This window comes from Cyprinodon variegatus, unplaced genomic scaffold (assembly GCF_000732505.1).
Source record: "Cyprinodon variegatus isolate N-32 unplaced genomic scaffold, C_variegatus-1.0 Scaffold567, whole genome shotgun sequence".
NCBI classification, from domain to species: Eukaryota; Metazoa; Chordata; class Actinopteri; order Cyprinodontiformes; family Cyprinodontidae; genus Cyprinodon; species Cyprinodon variegatus.
The window spans coordinates 184984-208044 of NW_015151020.1; the positions used below are offsets into that span (position 1 = coordinate 184984).

At 39.7% G+C, this 23061-nt stretch overlaps 1 protein-coding gene across 1 annotated transcript in view; it reads right to left on the minus strand.

The window, feature by feature from the left end:
* Positions 1-23061, minus strand: part of LOC107095723 (protein unc-13 homolog B-like) — a 213717-nt gene that overhangs the window by 133010 nt on the left and 57646 nt on the right. Inside the window, exons 9-10 of the mRNA XM_015391973.1 lie at positions 6015-6287; positions 5787-5874 (exon numbers count right to left, since the gene is read on the minus strand). Coding sequence (XP_015247459.1) covers positions 5787-5874; positions 6015-6287 — 361 coding nt within the window. The remainder of the gene's footprint in view (positions 1-5786; positions 5875-6014; positions 6288-23061) is intronic.

A 23061-nucleotide genomic window follows, 5' to 3' on the forward strand; every position in this document is an offset into this window, starting at 1 on the left:
CTTCCTTCCTTCCTTCCTTCCTTCCTTCCTTCCTTCCTTCCTTCCTTCCATCCATCCATCCATCCATCCATCCATGCAATTAATTCTCGGACAAGAAAGAAGACGTTTCTCTTCTGATTTTTGGGGATGCCTCAGGCTTTCTCCCACTTTTTTTTTTTTTGCAAGGATGCATTTTATTCAGATGCATGAGGCACTTCAGTGGTTACATTGGAACATAAGAAGTCCAGGAAAACAATTTGCCTTTGCCTTTCTAAAGAGCCTCATCACTTCAAACAAGGTCTTGACTCATGTTCTGCTTTAGCTTCAACTATGATTACGAGTGCTGTTATTTGTCCCCCAAAGTATATAAGAAATTTAATTCAATATAACTTAAGAAAAAAATATAATCAATACAAATAATGCAACAATGTTGTTTTAGATACTGTTAAATAGTTAGGTGATTTTCTATTTTGCATTTTTACATCTTCTTTGACTGTATTTAGTGAACCCAGTAGTGCAGAAATTGCTCTTGTTTCCTGTGTTTTCTGCTGCATTATATTTAACATTAGGTTCTGAAAATATAATTATTTTCATGCACACTGTGTATCAAAAGGAGCTCTGCACTTTTTACTTTTAAAAAAAGTTGAATTTAACCAAACTTAAAATGTACAACTACAGCAGAGTTTCTTGTAATAAGAGGGAAAAAGCTTAATGCAAATGTGGGGGGGAATGTGTCAACGTAAAAAGATGTTATTTGCTCTTCAGCACTGCTGCTACTAACCTACCAGAAGATTACATTTTTTTCTGATTATGAGTACATAAGTAAAGGTTTATTCTTTATCGCACCTTTCAGAGACTTTGGGGTCAGAAAGTGTTTTACAAACATGCAGAATTAAAAGATTAAACAAAACGAAACGTCATGATAAATATTCATAGTAAAGCAGCCATAGCAGTGGAGTTGTTAAAAAGCTTTGCAAAAGAGATACTGTAAGTTTTGAGCTCTCTCTGAAAGCATCCACAGAATCAAGGGAAGGTTATAAGAGTGGGAGTCCATTCTAGAGCCTTGGTGCAACAGCCTGGAAGGAGGAATGGACCACGAAAAGATTCTTACCTAATGACCTCAGCCTTCGAGAAAGGATATAGGGACACAACAGGCTCTATTGTAAAAGGGAACCTGACTATTGAGAGCTGTAAAAATCAGCGCCAAGAATTTAAAATTGAGGCAAAATGCCACTGGGAGTCAATGGAGAGATATTAAAATCAGGATAATGTGGTCCATCTGCAGACTTTATTGTTTAGTCAAGCAAACAGACTGTTACAATAGTCTAAAGGAGAAGAAACAAAAGTATAGAAGACAAAGATCTTCTATGTTTTGAGATATTCCTGAGCTGAAAAAAAAAAACTTTCCTGGTGAGCCGCTTTGAGTGGTGTTTAAGTAACATTTCTCTATCAGACAAAGATTTCTTAGGCTTTATTTAACAGATGAACTTGGGTGACCCAAATATTGGTTGATTTCTGGAATGGCATAGTCAGGAGCAGTTACAGTACCAGCACCAGCACCACAGTCTTATAACGGTTTAGCTGCAGGTAGTTGATGTTAAGCCATTGTTTAAAGATTTTTTTCTTTTTTTTTTCTTTAAAGATTCCAATTTTTGAACCTCAGTGGACTGAAAGCAGCAATACCACTGAATATGATCTGCAAAAAGATGATAGCAGACCTCAGGAACCTCTCAAAAGAAATTACCCAAGGGAACAACTTACTGTATGACAGAAATAGAATAGGTTCCAACACAGAACCACGGGGCACTCAATGTAACAATGCAGAGTCGGAAATTTACTTGTTGTGACACTAAAATTACTACCATACAGATATGACAAGAAACGTACCAGCAAAAATCCTATCAGACCAACCAAACCACGCAGTCTACTCAGTAAAATGTTATGAACAAGAGGGTCAAAAGCCAAAGATGGACTGAAACAGGGCATTTCCCAGCATTTGCAAACATCATAATGTCACTTGACACTATGATCAGGGCAGTATCAATGGAATGATATTTACAGAAACCAGATTGAAAAGGCCAAACGTGTTAACATTTTCTAAGAATTCTGATAGACAAAATACACAAATAAAAACAATTTCACAATGCTGCAGAACAGACAATAGATTTTTCTGAATATATACATTAAAGTAGGTGTGAGAATAATTCATGTTGAATTAAAAAAGACTTAACTAAGCTTATCGGAGCTCAACATCACATCCAAATGTGAATGAGGGAATCTGGAATATTGGAACACTTTTGGATTATAAAATGACTTCCCTCTGAGCCACATTCATCCCATGTCTAGAGAGCAAAATTGGATGTATCATCCCAAATAACAGCTACATGTTAATGTATGTTATAAACTAAAACATCCAAACAAAGAATGAAGAGTGTTCAGTTTTTCACCATCTTCAGCAATCGAAACCTAATCTTACAGTAAAGTTGCGTTTCCATGGAAATTTAACTTTGTTGCCATACTAGATTGTTTGCTGCAGAAACACAGGGGCTATTTTTATCCTTAATGTGATAACTGCTGTCCAGCAGCAAACCAGGAGCATCTTAAACAGAACGTTTGCATGTTATGTATCCTTCAACTCTGTCTCGAACAACAAAACCCTCCAAGGAATGTCAGATGACACTGTAATACCAGTTTAATACCGTTCCTAATCCCACAAAATATTACATCTTAGCAGGCCTTTTACAGCTGAGAATTGCACATTGACATTGCAAAGCGAACTATGACTTGATATATTGCTGGGCTCTGTACCAGATCATAATATTAAATCAAATCACAACTTTAGCTCCCATTCTGCACTTAATAAACTGTACTAATGGGATTGACAGTTTCATTAGTTTAAAATGTTTTTATTATCCACATGTCACCCAGCTTGATATCTTCCTCTTCAGGTGAACATCTAAACGGTATGTCCGACTAAAAATTGATGTGACACCACCTGTCAACCAATCCTGCAGGCTTGTTGCCAACTGACCAATCAGTGATCGCAATTTTCCACAAAAAGTGAAATGCTCCATGGAGGAGCAGCTGTTCTCTCTCTCTCAGTTAACTTTACCATGATTTTGTATTAGAAAGGCACAGCAGATATGGGGATTTTGATAAAAGAGACATCAGATAAAAAGCTCAAAGTTTTTGGAGGAGAACATGCATTCCAAGCACTCTTACCCAAAAAGTATTTAGGGGTGGAACATGGATGATTATACCCCAAAGTTAATAAGGAGTCTTAAAAAAACTGTACTTTAATTTCCTGAAAACAGCTTATGGCTGTTCGTTTGTATGAGGGTAACAACCAGTGATTCTTTTTTTTTGGGTTATGGTTACAGTGTTTTCTTATAGCTTGGAAAAAGCTTATATTTCTTGATTATAAAACATGCTTCATTTCCTCCCTCTAAGGTGTTTACTATATTCTCTCAACCAGAATTTGCCACCTCACAGCCAGTCTGTTATGTCCCTTTTTATTTTCTGCAGTCTGTACTGTAGATAGTGTTAGTTTTAATATAGATTTTTCTGTTAATGCCTTGAATTAACTTAACTGACTTGACGTAGAAAAAAAAGATGTTCACTGTATTTTCCTTCAGGTTTGCTGATCAGGCAAAAAATGCCCCATTAAATGCCTCAGGTAATGTGCTTTACTATGTTGGTGTCCAAACTATCCTGCTTTTACCTGCTTACTGTACACTGGCTTGAATTTGCAGTTGGCGCCATGTCAATTTCTTCTCTAGCAGGGAGGGATTGCTGAGATACTTTTTAAGGGTTTCAAAAGATCAAAGCCATCTTGTAAAGATGAGATCTTTCACTGATAAATAACCTAGGAGGGCATGAAATAATTATTCTCTTAGATCTGCGTTGAAGTGGCCTGCAGCAGTGACAAAAAGGAGTCAACACCTGCAAGGAGGTGAAGTCCTTTTATGTCTCGTTTTTGTTTTATTAGGTCAGTCAGAGTGAAAGGCAATTACACACACACAAAAAATAGGAAATATGCTCAACCTAAAAACACATTTGACACAGCTAAAACATTTGTGTAATCCCCCTAGAAATAAGAATAAACATGTTATGACATTAATTCTTAGGAGACACAAGGTTGTTATAATCATTCATTCTTTTCCGCTGCTTCTGAAGACCTTTTTTGATGGTGGCATAGTGCAATTTGTTGGAGGAGCACCTTATCTACAGCTAAGAGGAAGAGTGTACTCTGCATTAGCTATTCTGGAAGATCAGCATTAATATTGCCTACCTGGTATTTGTGTTTTCAAAAACACATGAGAATCAATCAGTGCCCAATTATTCTTGAGCCTTTGGTGTGAGAGTTCTCTAGCTTTACTTATAGTGTTCTAATTGCCTAATCCTGACCCATTTCTGTCTTCGGACCTTTGAGCCTGCCTGCCCTTCTTCTGACGTGTTTGTCTGACCTGTCTTCAGATTCTGTTGGATTCTACTGTCTACTGAACCTGGATATGCCTCCTGACTTCGCCCTCTGGATTATCCTACTTTCCTTTGTCATCTGCTCAGATCTGATCTCCTATCAGTTCTGTGTCCTTCAAGGTCATCTAGAACTCTCTGTGCGAAGGGCGCTGCATATTATCGGCAAGACCGACTAGTATTAACCTCGTTCTCTGGGCATGGACTGAACACTAACCCAAGTTCAGATCATCCTCTGTTCAGATCATCCTCCGTCAGGTTTTCATGGTCACAAACCTGTTTCCTCTCACTACAGTTACCTGTCTCGGATTCCCTAGTTGCTGCTGCTGAAGATCCACAAACCATCCGTTGTTACTTTAATAAAAAAAAATTAAGTTATTCCACTGTCTGTCTTGCCTGAGTACTGGGTCACTTGGTTCTGAGTCATTACACCACTGTGTAGTTGCTGATTTTACATTTGTAAAAGAAACAGCAAAATTGCACAGGAGTAAGTTGAGTTGAGGTTTCTCATGGTATCTGCTGCTTTTTCAACTGTTAACATAACCGGCTAAACCCATCTTTGGTAGGCGGAAACTGGCTGTCGTTGTGGCCAATCATCTTGAAGTTCTGCTGAATATCTCTCAGGCCCAGATTGTTTGGAATAAACCTGAGTGTTACACATTTTCAGTCTAGCTTGCCAGGTCAGGTCAGCTCAGTCCTCGAATGCCCCCATGACCCAGTGAAGGTGGTAGAGACAGAAAAACAATGGTAAAAGTAAAATCAGTGCCAGACAAAGCTTCACACTCCATGAATGAAGCTGTTGCATAACTGGGGAGTTCCTTTGGTGAAAGACTGCTGCATACTGAGTGCAAAAGAGCATCGCTGCATATCCTTTTCCCCACCAGCCGTTACACTTTATGCTCCAAATCAACAAAATTTTTTTTTCTTTCACAGTTCTTTTCAATTTCTTTTAAATAATCTTTGCCATTTTTATAGAATAAATATAAGCAAATTGCATTGCAACATTATGCATGGAAATTTTGCACATGTTTAATATCCTTCTACTCAGCTGCAAGTATATTTGAATCTGAGTATGGTATTTCTACTATACAGTACAATTTCTCATTCGGTTAATTTGCTTTTACTGTAGTTTTGGCAAGGCTAGAAACTCAACCAACACACAGCAGGGAAGAGGCAGACTAAAAAGCATAAAGAGACAGAGAAATGGAATTATAAAGGATTGTTGCAGTTTATGCAGAACTCTACTATCATGATTAAGTTAAGAAGAAGCTACACAGTAGAGGTGTGTAGGAGGAAAGCATGAATAAGAAGAGGGAGTCAGTCCTTCCTACCTCATGAAGTTTTACTCTCACTTTGTTGTAAGCTTTCAGCCACCAAACTTTAGATGGGGAGCAGGGTGGAGGGCCATCATCCAAGAGACTAGAGAGGATAAGTGAGACACCAGTTGTTTGCAAGGCATAGTTTCATTAGAGGTGTTAAACATAAAGGTCTAACAGTCCTACAAGAATAAAAACAGCAAAAAATATTGATAAATAAAATAAATGTATTCAATTACATACTGGGTTTTAGTTAGACTTGAGTCGTGATTATCCAAGGTTGGCTTTGGAGAGATGACATCCAGGTCCATGTTAGCACCAGCTTCTGGGAGAACATTTGCTTCTTTCTCCAGCTCTTCATCTTTAAACGATTTTGAGGCCTCACTATGAAGAGGCGCCCCGGTTTGCCTGGGGGAGACGGACTCTAGATGGAGGCGATCCTCAAGTTCAGAGCTAAGCTGAGAACTGACAGGGCTCAGGTTCCCTGAAGAGTCAAAGTGGCTGCTGTCCAAAGGACTGTAAAGAATGACATATTTAGTTCAAATATTGCTGGGGAAATACTCAACACAACATACAAATGTTTTATAACAACTTTAATACTAAATATAGGGGCATATTTTCATATAACTAAGATAGGGGAAGGTGGGAAAGGTAAAGAGAAAAAAAATCACTTTGTAGGAAAAGGTTACTGAATAGAGAAAACTAAATCCTGCGGTTGGAGAACACTAATATGTTCTTGGGTATAGTTATAAAATCCAAGTATTGCAGTCACTCTATATATACCTGCTGTTTTGAATGTTGTACAAAGATAGGCAGCTTTAAGTAAATACCAGTTATGTATACCCTTGGCATACATCTTATCCTGCAACATGTAATGTTGAACTAAGTGAAGATGCCACTGATATTTATTGAAATTTGAAAAGTAAAAAAAATTCAAATAATGAGCACCCCATCTTTCAGAAACCCTACATTGTGTATACATGCAGTCCTGCTATGGTTATTTAAAAATAACTGCAACTGGAATGCCTTTAGCAATGATCCAGTGTTATTAAACTTGGAGCGGCTCCAACAGGAGAACGTTCTTGTCCAGCTGATAAATATTTATCCACTGGGGGCCACAGAAACATTTTATATATATTTTTTAACGTTTATCCCCAGAAGCTCTGGTGATCATTATTTTGTCCTAAATCACCAGCATACTCTATATTTTTCCTTTTGATTATAATTAACCACATAAATTGTGGAAACATATGTTGAGCAACTCTCTGCAGGATCAAGCCATGGTTATCACCTGTGAACCTGTAATTGAGGTGGACCAAGAGCTAAGTAAACCAGCTGTTTTAAAGCGAAAGGCAACTCAAGCAGCCCTTAGTTACATTAAATGGAAATGCAGACAGAAGTTTTGAAAGATGGCGTCATTTGGTTAAACATAGACCTGCATTGTTTTGAAATTGCACAGTCCCATGCCAAGATTAGATGCATATTTATTTATTTACAAGATCTAGGTAGAGCATAATTTTTATATTGCCATAGAAAAACAGCTCATTATGAGGCTTTCAAATTGTTTGTAAACATATAAAAAAATATATGGATTTACCTTTACCCTGTAATAACTTCAATGTAAAAGCAGTCCAACTGACTGCAGGTTGGCCCATACATAATGAAAATCACAAATAACTGACTTTGAAGGAGAGAGAGAAGTGTGACTGCTAGATGAATTAGTTTCCTAATGAGGAAAGTGGTTATGTGCTTTAGCTTGAATGATTTACTTAGTCTTGGCTGTTTGCCAAATTACTTTTCACCGTTGCTTTTAGCCCAGTGTCCAGTCTGCCCGCATGGTTTTATAGAAACACCATAATAAATCTGCCAGACTTTGATTCATTCGAACAAAATGGTAATACTTGGAAGTAATTCAGAGAGCTGCAGGGGACAAAGAAAGGCGGGGCTTTGAAACAACCTCCCCAGTAGAGTGCTAATAAATAAAACCATCAGTTTCTGCATTCATTGAGCTTCTATCACTGTCAGGAAACGCATAACTAAGACAGTGTAAAGTACCTGCAGTATATTAACACTTCATAGGGAAATCCTTTTCATGTGTTGAGATAAATTACGAGGCCCAAACAAAGTACTTTTTTTTCCTATCAAGATAATTCTAATTATATAATAACAACTTAAAGTTACCAGATGGGAAATGAACAAATGGGCAAAAGTACAAAATGCAACACATATTAGCCATAACAGTGTGACCATCTGTCCACTTATTGAGAAGACCACTTTCCTGCCAACAAAATAGCTCTTATTATTTAAGGCACAACTAAAGGATATGTTGGAGTAGTTCTTCAGTAATAAATAAAGATTGTTGTGGTGCAAGTCATAAATAAATTAAGATATCTATGTGCAATAAATGGGTCTGTGGCATTAATGTCAGTGGTCATAATGTTATGACTGGCTAATCTATTATGAAAATAGAAAACAGGAAAAATAAAAGGAAGGGTAGGACATGGGTTGCACATGTGTCTACAAAAATGTGATAAATGAGTAGTCCCATTTATCATAGAGATACTAGCCTTTTCGCTCCATCCTTCGTCAATAGATCTTTAGGGTGAGCTGTTTCGAATTCTGCTTGCCTGATGTCAGGTGTATTTCCTTCAGCCTCATCTGGCTCACATGGTCTAAATGTTACCTGAGGCTTATCTAAGCTTTCTGATATGGAACCTGAGAGAGATGGAAGGCCAGATTGTGCTGTTTGTGCTAAGGTGTCACAGCTTCCTGTTTTAGATGTCTCTGTTGGTCCTTCAGTATCACTTTCGTCGGCACTTTCAGTTTCCCCAGAACATGGAGATAGTTTGTCGCAGTTCAGCTCACCAAGTTCTTCTGCTGGTTTAGGGGATTCAGGCTGAGGCTGAGTTGTGACCACAGGTGGGGTGGGTTCAGGTTTTGTAGAATCAGAGGTACCAAACACTGAGCTCAGTTTCAAACTAAACACTGAGGTTGCACTTGGTGTTTCCTCTTTTTTGGTTGGCTTGTCATCCTGGAATATGCCTGCTGAAAGGCTTTTAAAGCCTGAGAAGAGACCACCATCTGTCTGTTGAGGCTCTGATGTTTTAGTGGCTGGAGATGAGGTTGAGAAAAGGGATCCAATAGATGATGTCCCTTCAGTAACTGAAGACATGAAGCCAAAATTAGAGGTAGATAAAATGGGTATATCAAAGCTGCTTTTGGTTTCTGACTCTACAGCTGGTGTAACTTTACAAGACTCTTCAGTTTTGGTCTTTTCTGATTCCTCAAAACGCTCATTAAGTTCTGTGGTTTCTTTAAGGTTTTCAGTTTTTACTGTAGAATCAGAAAAAGGAACTTCTGGTTTGTATTTTCTTTCTGCTTCCTCAACAAGCCCTTTTTCAGGTAGGTCAGAATCCTCGGTGGCTTTAATATGTTCCTCTTCATTTAAAGTTACACTTTCTGCATTTACCTTTTCAGGGTTCTCTGGGTTTGCTACATTTGCAGAGAGGTCTGTTTTTTCTAATTTCATGTCAGACTGTTCCGAGTCCTCTGGTTTTGTCGTCTCTGGACCTTTGAACATACCAAATAGATCACTCGTAAGGGATTCTGATGCAATGCTGCTTGGAATGCCAAAGAATGAGCTTTTCTGTTGCTGTGGTTGAGGCTGACGAGGAGTAGGTGATGGTCCAAAAAACGAACCTGGAGAACTTGAAAAAAACCCACCAGTAGTTGGTGATTTATTAGGTACACTTGGGGTGGAAAACATAGACATGAAACCAGAAAAAGGGGTTGGTTCAGGGGGTTTCTGCATTCTTGGGCCAGCCATTCTTGGACCAGCCATTCTTGGACCAGCCATTCTTGGACCAGCCATTCTTGGTCCAGCGATTCTTGGTCCAGCCATTCTTGAGGATTCAATTTGTGGTCCACCTATTCTTGGTGCTCCCATTCTTTGCCCAGGTGGCCCAGGTTGTCGGACCACGTCTGGTCTCATGTGTTGCTGAGTAAAATTAGGAGCTGTTGTTGCTAAGCTTGTATCAAAAGCCTTTTCTTCCCCTGATAATAAAGCTACTGCAGAAATATCACTTTCATGAGTTTTGCCTTTTTCATTTACAGGTTCTGAGTTTTCTTCTGATTTTTGCCCAGTCATTTCTTGTGCAAGCGCAACCGGTGAGGATTGTAAGTCTTTTTCATTTGATTCTTCAATAGGTTTTTCAGCAATTTCCTTCAAAGAATCACTGTCAGTTGTTTCCTTGTTTACGTTTTCTGTATCTGGGGCTGTGTTTTTCTCTTCTCCAGTTATTTTTGAAGTGTCACTGGATACATGGTAGACATCATCTGCAGTTGTTTGTTGTTCACCTGCAACTATCGAAGCTCCATCCGCTTTGGTAAGTGATTGTTTATCATCAGAAATTGTTATCTTTTGCTCATTAACTATCAAACCTTTTTCAGATGACTTTTCAATATCAGCTGCTGGTTGTTGTACTTCACAAGAACTTATTAAAATCTCTTCAGATGTTTTTGTCAGAACTGCCGCTGTAGTCTGTTCTTCACCCTCAGCCTTCAAAGACTGCTCGGGTGGTTTCTCATCAAGTGTAACTGCTTCTTCTTCTTCAGTAGATACTTTCATATCATCCTCCTGAGGTTTTCCAATATTTTTATCAATAGTCTTTTCATCAACAGTGTCATTTAAAGCCTCTTTATCTTGTTTTTCAATTTCTGACCGTATAATCTCATCTTTAGAAATAGCCTTTTCATCTCCGATTTCTTCAACAGCAATCATATCAGAGGTTTTGTTCTTTTGCAAGGAACCTGTTATATTTTCTGACATTTGGTTGGAGTCATAATTTTCTGGTAACTCACTTTTTCCAACTATTTCAGATTCATTTTTAATGATCTTTTGCAGGGTGTCAGTGTCTGGTTGTGAAACTATTTGCTCATCTTTTACTGCATATCTTGTTTCTGTATATTCACATTGCATGCTGGTTTGTGATTCAATCACTTGTTTTTCATCTGGTGAATTCAAAAATATTTCTTTCTCAGCAAGATTACTTGTACTGTTCGAAGTATCTCCAATAGGATATTCAACTGTCTCAAGGGCTTTTTGACTAAAAGAAATATCTAACTGTAATGAGGTTTCTTTTTCCACATCTATATGCATTTCTCTCTGTGGAACAGAAGTTTCAGTAACATTTCTGTTGACAACTTTAACGGAATCGTGATCATCTTGGGAGGACTGTTCTACATTAATTTCCTCCTGAACTGAAACTTGAGTAAGATGTTTATCATGTTTTAAAGTTGCATCATGATCATTTTCTGTTTCTTCTCGTGCTTCTCTAGTGTTTACTTGCTCCACAACAACCTCCTCTTTGACGGGACCACTTTCTTCAGGCTTTGTTTTGCTTTCCTCCAAAAAGGACAATCCAAATAGGCCAAACCCAGTTTTGGGTTTGTTACTATCAGCATTAGAACCAAGTGAAAACATAGAAGACACCTTGAATACACTGTCTGATTCGCTTGCTTGGGAAATGGGTGGTTGTGGTTCCAGAGGTTGATGATTCTGTCCACCTAACTTTGAGAAAACTCCTTTTTGCGAGATCTCGGGACTAGAGGGTCTTGGTGGTGTAACTACTTGTCTAGGTGGGCACACTTTAGGTCCCGTTTGGGGCTGGCTTCCGAGACTACCAAACTTGGAGAAGAAACCGGTACTAGGGGTGTCTTTTTGTGTTGCAGAACCTGTTAGAATGCCTCCAAATAGGGAGGATCCAGTAGTGAGTCCTCTCGGGGGAGGACCACCTCCTGGATGACCCCTAGGACTAGGTGCTTGTGGAGGGGCAGCTGCACCAAACATGGAAAATAGACCTTTTCCTGGAGGTTCTTTGGGGGTTGGCCCTCTGGGTCTCACACCGCCAGCAGTTGCACACCTAGGGCCAGATGGTGGCTGACTGATGGATCCACCAAACATAGAGAGTAGACTTTTTCCCTGGGATTCTTGTGGGGCTGTCTGTGGTGGTGTGTCTTTTGATTCGGATGAAGATGATCCACTAGATCCACTAAACATTGAGAGTAACCCTGTCTCAGGAACATCTTTATTAGATGACCCAGGAATAATGCCCCCAAGAATTGATATTCCAGTTTGAGAGGGGGGTTGTTTAGCAATTGCTGTAGAGCCACCAAAAAGTGAAAATATGCCTTTTCCAGATTGTTCATCAGTCTGTTCAACCTTGGGCAGATCACCCTTAACAGTTGTACTTTCTTCCTTAGATACAGTCAGTTCCTTGCTTAAAGAATCAATAGGAAGTGGCTCAGGTAGAAGAGACACTGCGTCTTTGTCACCTTTATCATGAAGAAGTTGGTCACCTTCGGATGATTTCACATCTGAAACTAAGGTTTCTTCTGTCAGAGACTTACTGTTTAAGCAATGAACTTCTTCGGGCAATGCCTTAGTGGAAGATTTGTTTTCATCTACACCAACTGAATCTTGAAGTGACAGAACACATTCTGGTGATTCCTCAGTAATCTGACAAGTCAGGACAGTGATAGGTTTTATCATTTCAGTCAGTGATGTGTCTGATGTTGTCAACTCTGTATCTGCAGGAATCAGTTTAAGGTTTTGTTCAGGAACCACAGGAGTCTCTGGTTCATTCTCAGTCTCAGAAGTGGAAATGTCTGTTGAAGTTTTATCTGTTACAGTGTGCTGGGAGTCTTGTTCATTTGTAACTGTGTGAATTTCAGTAGTCAATGTAATTGCCATGTCTGTAGAGCAAGTCTTAACATCATTGCTTGACATTACAGATTCCTGGATGGCACTGGGTTCTACAGCACTTGCATCCTTAGATTCATCAGACTTAACATTGAGATCTACATCGAGAGCCCTTTGCTCCAGTATTGTTGCTGAACTTGATATATCATCACAAACACTAGCTTCTGAAAAATTAGGTTCACTGCTTTCAGTGATATCAAGTTCATTAGTCTCTTCTTCTGGTGAACTTGCAGCTGATACAAAAATGTGGGGCAGCCTTATATAGGGTTTCTGCTCATCCAATTCAGTTTCCTTGAAAGGAATTGTTTCTAAAGAAGACACTGGCAGTGTTTCTGAAGAAGCAATGCCAATGTAGATTGACTTTGGAGGCGTGGTGTTTCCTTGTGAAGAGAGCTCTTCATACTCAGCACTGAAACTGACAGGGTCTTTAGATAATGATAGTTTATTTTCAACTAAAGCGTGATGTTGAGACAGTTCTGATTGAGATACAGTTTGACTTTCAGTTATTTCATTTGTTTTGACCAATGCTTCTTTGCCAGTTGGTTGCAATTTAGCCTCTTGCAATCTTTGTGTTAATAGGGAAGTTTCTTCTGAGCTTTTAAGACCTCCATGCAGTTTATCTATTGGTTCAACTGGGAAAGGTTCAAAAGGAGGTAATTCTTCAACTGTTGTTTCTTTTTTTGTGCAATAATTAAATGTTTCAGGCAGTTGTTGATAATAAGATCTCGACTCAGTACTGAAAGATGAGGAGTCCTGCGGCGTCTCGGCAGATACATTGTGGCTCAAAGAAGTAGATATCAAATCACTTTGTTGTGATTCAATGCTAAGCGTTGGTTGTGGGGTCAAGACTTTCTGCGCTGTTGCAGACTTATCTTTTGATATCTCAACTGACAAAGCCAGTTTATCTTCAGAGGTCCTTGATCCAGATTCAGTATAATCCTTTCCAAAAGTGCATTGTAGGGAAGTTGACTCATCAGAATTGTGTGCATTTGAAGCCATTACCTCAATGATGTTGACCTTATTTGTAACTGGGTAATTTGTATCTTGCCTTTGTGTCGAAACATCTTCTGCATTGGTGTGCATGGCTTTAGATTCAGTCTTGGCATGGGTGGATAGTGCATGTGATTTTGTACTGGCAGAAGACTGTGAGTCCAAATTACTAAAAAGTGAAATCAATCCCTTCACAGAAGAGGATCCTGCTTGTGTTAATGGTACTTGTTGCTCTTTTGGTTGAGATATAAAGCCCTGATTATGATAACTGCCTTTAACAGGCAATCCTTGTACTATATTATGACTTCTGTCAGGTTGTGATACATATACAGCAACACATGAATCACCCTGTGTTGGATCCATATTTATAGAGAGCGAGGAAGGTGCAGTATAAGGCTCTGGGGTAATATGGTTTTGGCTTAGGTCTGGTGGTTTTGGGAGTCTAGGAAGTACTTCTCCATCATATTGTGCAGCTGTAGTGCCACTACCTTGCAATGAATCTTTAAGTTCAGGTAGCATAGAATGTTCATTGTTCACACCAGGCTGTGCATCTGGACACACAGAGACACCAGCTGGTTGCAACCCTACTTTTATTAGCTGAGTTGCACAGGAAACAGGTGAGTATGTACTGTGTGTCAATGTTCCATCTTCTTCACACTCCTCTGTACTCCCATAACTGTCCACAGTTGCCTGCTTTATAAGAATTTTGGGTCTATAAGTTACATCCTGCTGAATAGTTGTATCTTGTTCTTGCAACTTTTTTGCCTTCGGCTGAGACCTTGCAATTTCTGCCCCAGGTTGTAGACATTGGTGTTGAGAAATTAAATATTGAATAGGTTGCTGAGGTTTATTTGACAATATTTTTTCAGTTGCACTACTTACTGTTGGATATACACTGTTAAGCGAGAACTGAGTAAATTCATTCCGTTGTATAGCCGGGGGATCAAGAGGTTGAGGAGGCTGCATTCTTCCTTCAACTGCAACAACAGATGCATATAACGATTCTAAATGCAATCCCATTCTCGCAGTCATTTCATAATGCATCCCAGGGGGTGCTGCTGATATATAACTATCATTGAAATATTCTCCATATTGTGGTAGCATTTGAGTTTGAGAAAATGTGACATGACTTCTGACACCCTTTAAAGTGTTTGCAGGTGTGTACTGCTGCTGAAAATTTATTTTGAGAGGGGATAGTTCACAAGCAGAAGAAGTAAAATCCATTGCATCTATCGGGTCAATTATTGCTTTGTTTTTAATATCCAGAGTTAGATCCATAGTACCACATACATTTTTCTTTTCTAGATTCTGTATAGTTTTCCTTTTTTCAGAAGATGTTTTCTTTGTTTTTGCTACTGTACAGTTCATGGGTTCTCCATCTTTTGGCTCAATTTGGTTTCTTGAAGAAATATGTGTATCAAGTTGTTCTCTTGCTGAGAAATTCACAGGATTATAGTGTTTTAGATTTTTATAGGTTGCCTTAGAAGGGGAAAATGTCTCATTACAATGAGAGCTAGATATTTGTCTGTGTAGGGTCTCACAGTACTGTCTTTTTTGTTGACATCCAGGTTGCTCCACTATGAGTGGTACACCAGCACAAGGATAACTTGCCATATGTGTTTTATTTTTGACTAATGACATAACTCCAGATGATAGAGCAATAGAAGTGTCTTGAGACTCTTTCTGGTGAGATTTCGGGGACATGTCTATGAAACCTCTAAAGGAATTTGCCGGACCTGTAATTTCTCTTGATTCACCACGTACAAATCTTTCCAACAGTGCTGTCTGATTTTGTTTAGGCTGCTCTTGGGTAAAATGTGTCTCCAATATTAAAGAGTCACCAAAGGAATCTTTTTCTAAAAATGTTAAACTTGATCTTCTTGAAAGAACCAGTGAAACTGGACATGAAGATGCACTTGTGTCGGGTTTAGAGGCCTTTGTTGACATATCTAATGTACCTTTAACTGAGTTTGCTGGAGCTGTACTGGTTGAATTTGATTTAACAATGGAGTGTGGCAAACCTGAATATTGCTTTACCATACAGCTAGATATAGACTTCTGTAAAATAGGGGTCCTATTTCTGTCTGTGTTTTGGCTTTTTTGAGAAATTTTGCTTGCTGATTCTATCTGGGTTTGATCAACTATCAGTGCAACACCAACAGAATCTTTCCTTGCAGCCACTCTGGCACTTGACTTTTTAACAAGAGAAACTGCTTCATCTGAGGTAAACTCAACTTCAGGCAATCCTTTTTCCAAAGTAGACTGCGATGGCTTTGGTGACATGTCCAACACATTAGCCTCTTCTCTCAAATCAAAAGAAACATGCTTTTGTTTTGTGACCACTGACTGTGAAGATGAATGACCTGACCCTGTTAAAATGCCCCGTTTGTCCTTCCATGAGTATGACTGAAGTAATTCTGAGTCTACATTAATTGGAATTTGTTGTGTTTCTAGAGTGTTTCCAGGAGTGATATCTTCATTTGAAACCATTTCCATTGAGGGTAAACTTTTAGACGTCACATCTTGTATGGTCTTTAGTGAGCTTATAGGTTCCTGAAGAGTGGGTGCATGGCTAAAGTAATTTGTCTTGTGAGTATTCATTGATGATACTGCTTTACATGTCAGGTCAACAGACTCTTGGGAATGTAAACTTTGGTCTCTCTCAACACAAACTAATGGTTTTCTTTTGGTCAACGATAATGCCTCGCCAGTAGGATCCTTGACTACAACATTTTTCTTCATTGGCTGTGTTTTTGACTTGAAAGACATATCTAATGTGTCTTTAATTAAATTTGCCGGTGCACTTGCTTTCTGATACTGCTGAGCCTTTTCACAAGATTGATACGAAATGAGTGTAGATGTTGGTCTCTTGTCAAGGGATATTTGATGAGTTGCAGCAGTTGTAGAGCTCTTCTTTATTAAAGGTTTCTGTTCCTGAATATCAACTGGCTTTCTGGTTACAGAGCCCAACAGCGGTGAGGTTGGTGTCGGTTGTTTTGACTCAGTCCTAGCAGTTTCTTTGACGATTTTATCAAGACTGGACACATTACTGAAAATGCAAGGATCTGAAGGAGTTGTTTTTTCTGAGATGAAATCAGTGTCAGGACTCTTTGATAATACAGGAGATGCACAGGTCAGCTTAAGAGAGGGATTTTTATCTTTCTTAGATACCTCAGAATTAATCTGAGCTGTCTTTGCTCCTTTTGTTGTACTGGAAATAGATTGCATTTGCTGTATGTTGACTAAAGAATGCATTTGGTTAGTTTCAACTTGAGAACTGGGCAAATATTTTTCTGATTGATCATGTTGGTCAGATGTGCGTCTCTGGTCTGTGTGAGATACGGTCTGACTATCCTGTAATAGACTAACACTAGGAAATTCTGAATTTGGACAAACAACTTCCTCTTCTACTTGTTTAGTTAGATCTACAACATCTGTAATCTTATCTGTTAAGCTCAGATCTGCCTGAGTTTGCTTTTTTTCTTTGAATCTTTTTAATTTGTACTTTGTAAAGTCAACAGCCACGTGTCTAGGTGCAGATTCAACACCCTCACTCTTTCCATCTTCTTTGGTATTTGTTCTATTATTTGCAGAGGAAAAATCCAAGACTTTAGAGCCACCAGAGGGGGTAAAGCAGTTCTTATTCCTGTTGTAAAGGTAGGCTTCACTAGACACACCTGAAGTATCATTCAGTATATGTAGCTGAGGTGTAATTACCTTAGGGATATCTTGTAGGTGTTTTGGGATCTCAGAGACAGCTTGGGACACTGCTGACATACTTTTCTCTTTGTTACCTATCACAGTGACAGTGCCTTTATTAAATTTAGATGATGACATTGCTGTATCTGCTTGTGATGGCTGTCTCATAAGGTGTGGTCTCTGGGAAGATATAGATGGTACAGGTGAGGAAGCTGTTTTAGCAACTGTGGAAGAGGGTATTTGTGCTGGTGGATTAGGGGAGCTTGTTGCCTTACTATCAAATTGAGCAGTGGGCAACTTCCTTCCCAGTTGTATTTTTGAAGTAGATTGGGAAGTTTCGGAAGGCTTACTACAAACAGATGACGGCATTTCGGATGAAAGTGTTTTGGCTTTACTTGTGTTGGAATTCGTGGATTTTGTTGAAATTCCTGAAAGTTTGGAGCTTGCTTTTATTTTTAACTGATCTGCATTTGTATCCTCTGCATGTGCAATCCTGATTTCTGGAATTGGATATTGTCTGTTTTGAGAAATTTCTGTCAAGTAATGATGATGAGAACTTCCAAGTTTGACTGTATCTTTAATTTCCTGATCCTTCCAGTAGGGCCCTCCATGTCCCCCTTTAAGAGACTTCAAACTAAAATCTGCAGCTTCCATTGGCTCCTCTTGATATGTGTTACCATTTTGGACAGACTCCACCTTTATCTTTTTAAGCTTGTATACACTGAAGTCAATAGGTTGCTCTGTTTGGGAAGCAACAGACTCTTGAAACATCTGTGAGAAACTTTGCAAATTCATGTTCATTATTTTTTCACCCTTTATAAGAGCAGATGTTAAATCCATGGGTGTATTATTCAGTGATGAAGCATTCTGCTGATAATCTGAAACCCAGAAGCCCTTATTTTCATCATTTAGTGGGATTTTAAAACCACAAAGAGTCACTTTGTCAGTTTTGTTTTGTTTCAGTATGTTAGCAATGTTTTCGGTAATTTTTCCTAATGTTTCCATGTCCTCTTCTGTAGCACACGCATAAAGATGCTTTCCAGCTTTGTCAGTTAAAAGAGAATAAATGTAGTTTTCATCAGTATAAACAAAATATCCACAGTCCCCTGCCTCAGCTGGCCACCACAAGCCATGTTCTAATAGTGACAACCATTGTTGGTACCACTCAGAATCCTCCAACATCATATCTTCATCTGTATAGCCTGTAGCGCCTGCTGACCTGCTTAAATTGAGAGCACTACGTCTCAAATCAACAGGGCCTTTTTTTGTCGCAAGTTGCTTTAAAAAGTCAGTTGCAGATTTTAAATCAAAGTTTTCATCTTTTAAGCAATTGTCTATAACACCTTTGTCCTCTACTCGGCTAAGTTCTTGAGCGCTACATTGTGTAAGTGATTGACACCTATTTAGACGTGTCTTTGATTTTTCAGTTGATAGGTTTATGGCACTGTCTCCTGTAATCCATGGTTTACTATTCCTATCAAGATCATTCAAATGGTCACAACTGCTCCAAGGTTTCTTGTTTCTACAAGTCATGTCAAACAATATTAGATCTTCATCTGTTTCAAGAAAGCGGTTTCTGCACTCAAATAGGTGGGCAGTAGCATCACTCCAAGGATGAGCAGGAACGTTGAAATGACTTATATTCATTTCTTTAGGATTTAAAGTAATGCTGTGGTCAGGTTGAGGTGCTGTAACCGTTGGGGGTATATAACCTTGGCATGTCTGATTGTGAATTTGAACTTGAGTGGCAAGTGATTCAGCTTGAACATAATCATTAAGTTGCTGCCACAACAGAGCTTCTATGAGACACTGATGGTCATATAACTCGGGTGGAATTACCCCATGTTCTGTAAAGTTGTATAACAGATCCTTGTAACCGTACTCATTTGCTGTTCCATATAAGAGACGCTGAATTTCCTCAAGATAAAGTGTTGCTGGAGAAACTGCATGATCTTGCCAATCCTGTGATTGTGGAAGGTGTTCATGGGTATCAAAAACGCGATTAGCTGAATTAGAAGCAGTTGTAAAGGTTTCTGGACTTGAGGGAATTTTCTCCCTATTTGGCTGTAGAGTATCTGGGGCAGCTTTTTCTGTTTCTTTTTCAGGAACAGAAGTGCAAGGGTCACTAGAGCTTGTTTTGAAAATGCTGGATAACAAGCCAGGAGATGTGCGGTTCTGGGGGTCTTCTGTCCCAGGCTGAAATTTAGATGGCTCCTGCGTCTTTGACGGTGGTTCTTCTGTAACACTAAACAAACTGGATAGAAATCCTTTTTGAGGTGGAGTTTTTGACTCCTTATCAGAAGGTGCTTCCTTGAAGGACTGAACTTCCACTGGTTTTGTTCTCTGAATCTGTGGTCTGCTCTGACTTGAACGTGGCTGCTGTTGTTGTTTTTGAGTAGACTGAGGTGTTACCTGATCAGAAGAGGATGATGACTGTTCAACTGTTGCTGAAATTTTGTTTAAAAGTCCAGAAAATAATCCTCCAGATTCAGTTTGGGGTGGATTTTGTTCTGATTTAACACCTGCTTCTCTATCCTGAGGAGGTCTTGTAGACAATTGCTCTTGTGGTACATTGTCACCAGATGCAAGTTTAAGTATACCTGAAAGCAAGCTTCCACTTTGATTAGCCTGCTGAGTTGTTGTTTGTTGAGGACCAGCTGTTTTAACAGGTTGTTGCTGTGCTTGATGTTGCTGAGATGGTGATTGACCAAACAAACCAGATAGAAATCCTCCCTGCTGACTTATTTGAGATGGTGGTTCATTGGAAGGCTGGCTAGGTTTACTTCCCTGCTGAGTAACATTTTGTGCACTGGGCTGCTGAGATGTATTATCACTAGAAGCTATTTTATTAAAAAGACCTGACAGTAGCCCTCCCTGCTGTGGTTCTGGAACAGAGGGAGGAGCTTGTGGGGGTAGCTGGTTTTGCCTCCGCAAAGGTTGTCTGTTACCCTGCTGGTTTTGTTGCTGATGTTGAGTTGGCTGCTGCTGAGCTGAAGCATTAGCCCCTGGGGAAAACAACCCAGAAAGAAAGCCTCCCTGTTGATTAGGTTGTTGCTGACCTGTCTTAGAGCCTTGTCTTTGTGTCTGTTGCTGAGTTTGTTGACTCCCCATTGTTGGCTGTTGTACACTTACATCAGTAATTTTGTTAAATAAACCACTAAGCATCCCTCCAGGACCACTTGGCTGCTGCTGTGGAGGCACCTGTTTTTGTTGTTGAAGGTTTTGTCTATTCCCTGGTTTCTGATTGGTTTGATTCTCAGGCCTACCAGACTGTGATTGTTTTTGTAAAGGTTGGGGTTGGTTTAAAGCAGTGGGTTCTTGTGCACCAATTCCAAAGAGACCAGATAGCAAACCCCCTTGACCAGAAGATGCTTGCTGGGGTGCTGATTCAGAGAGTTTTAATAAACCTCCAAGAAATCCACTTGATTGAGCTGTCTTTGGTTTTTGGTCTGCTTCCTCTGTTATTGTGCTATTTTGTTGTGTTTGCTTCAATTGCTCATCTGGGGTTAAAAATTGAATATTTTTCTGATTTGTTTCACTGGATCCTAATTTAACTCCTGAGGAAAGCTCTGTTGACTCACAATGAGAAGCTGACCCTTGATCCAAACCTTGTTGGAGTCCATCGTTATTCACTGTTTGGACAGTTTCCCTTGGCTTTATGTCTGGACTTGGATGAGGTGGCTGAGACACAGATATGGTTTCTGTTGCTTTTTTCATGAGTCCAGAGAATAGTCCTTGACCCTGAGATTGAGCTTGGTCTGAAACAGTATCAGAGGCTAATTTTAGAAACCCAGAAAATACCCCTGATTGTTGTGTTCCAGAACTCTGTTGTGGTTGAGAAGCCTGTGAAGGTGATGAAAATATAGAGAACAAACCACCCTGCTGTGACTGATTATCCCCTTCATGGCCTTTCTTATCAGATACAGCAGATTCTGTGGGTCCTATTTTCATCAAACCAGAAATAATTCCTGGTGGTGGAGAAAGTTCTGGTTGTGATGATCCTTCTGCAACTTTGGGTGGACCTTGATCCTGAGAAATAATACTTACTGCTTCCAATTGTTTCCCCTTAGAGGATTGCTCTTCACTAGAGACAGTGTCCTTTGGTGTTTCAGGAAATACTTGTTCACAGTGAGGTTCAGTCTGAACAGTGGGTTTGGTAAGTGTCACAGTAGGAGCCATTTGATTTTTTGTTGGTTCTTTGGCAGGTTCAGCTGGAGCCACCTTAAAAAGGTTAGAAAACCAGCCAGTTCCTGTATTTTGTTTTGGAACACCTTCAAGGAGGGAAGCTCGACTAGGAGAGGGAGATCTTGAAGGACTAGGGGATGGAGTGTTTGACGTGACATTAGCATCTTCTCCTGTTCCAAATTTAAGAATCCCCGACAGCATACCCCCTTCTACTTTAGGTGTGGTTGCTGTAGAAACATTATCTGACAAAAATGGGATTTTTAGTTTGCTGCCAAGAAATGACTCCTCGGCAGGCTTCTGTGATGAATGTTCTGATGGAGCTGCTGACATGAGGTTGGAGATGGATTTCTTAAAAGGACTGAAAAATCCTGTTTCCTCTGAACTTCCCTCAGGTTTTGCTTCAGATGCTGTAGATGTACCTCTTTGCTGAATATCAGGAAGTTCACCAGAGGACTCAGTCTCTGGAAGAAGCTCTACTGACCCACTTCCTGTTTCTTGGGAAAGCTCGATTGATCCACTTCCTGTATCTGGCAAAAGATCAACTGATCCACTCCCTGAACCTGGTATTATCTCTCCTGATAACTGCTCCTCTGTTTGTGAACTCTCTTTTTTAGGACTGGTGGCTCTACTTAATTGTCTTTGTTGGGTTTCTTTGCTTGCAGCAGACAGGCCTTGCTCTGGTGGGTGAGGTGATGGCTCTCTGGATGAAGGTGCACTCGAAAATAGCCTCAAAGGGCTTAGCCTTCCTAACATGGATTCAAACCCAGATGCAGACTGGTTCCCAGCTGATGCCTGTGCTCCTGTGGTAGCATGGGTCAGTGGCTGACTGGCATCAGCTGGTCTAGTTGGTTCAGATGACTGAAAAGGCAAAAGGGACTGCAGAGAGAACTTCTTCTCAGTTTGGGGCTCCTGAGAGGCAGGTGGAACTATAGCCACTGGCGGAGAGGTACCACCGCTTTTGGGAATAAATGCAAGGAGCTTCGAAATTCCCAGTTCTGGTTGAGGAGCTGTTTGAGAGGTCTTTTGTTCTGTTGTGGTTTCACAAGACATTTCGGATGCTTCAGTATTACCTTTAGGGATAAATGAAAGAATTTTTGAAATACCAGAGTCAGCCTGTGGTGCTTGAGGATCTGGAGATGTACCAGAAACTTCCGTTTCATTTGGAAATTTTGACCCTGAAATTGTGTTAAACAATGAGCTCATTGCATTTTTCACTCCAGTTATGCCTTGTTCAACAGAACTTTCCTCTTTAACATCAGGTTTGACCAAATGGCTGTCATTGTCTGTAGGTTGTAAAATATTAGCATCAGTTGGCAGGGCAGGTAGTTTTCTTCTGGGTGATTTGGGCATTGATTCATAGTTGTTGATCTCCTCCTCTTTTACAGCTAAGTATTCAGACACTGAATGAACTAAGCTCCGCAGTTCACCCATTGGGTCTATGTATTCATCACTTGGTTCCGCCGGAGGAGACAATGTTAGATCCTGTTGATCAGTTACGTCTTTTCTGCAAAAATCATGTCCAAAATATTGCATATACTTCCCAGGATAGCCGTAGTTTTCATCATCAAAATTAGCATCTACCTCAGAGAATGTTAGATCCTCTAGTTCTTCCTCAGATCCAAATGAGTACTGCATCTCATCAGAACCAAGGGAATT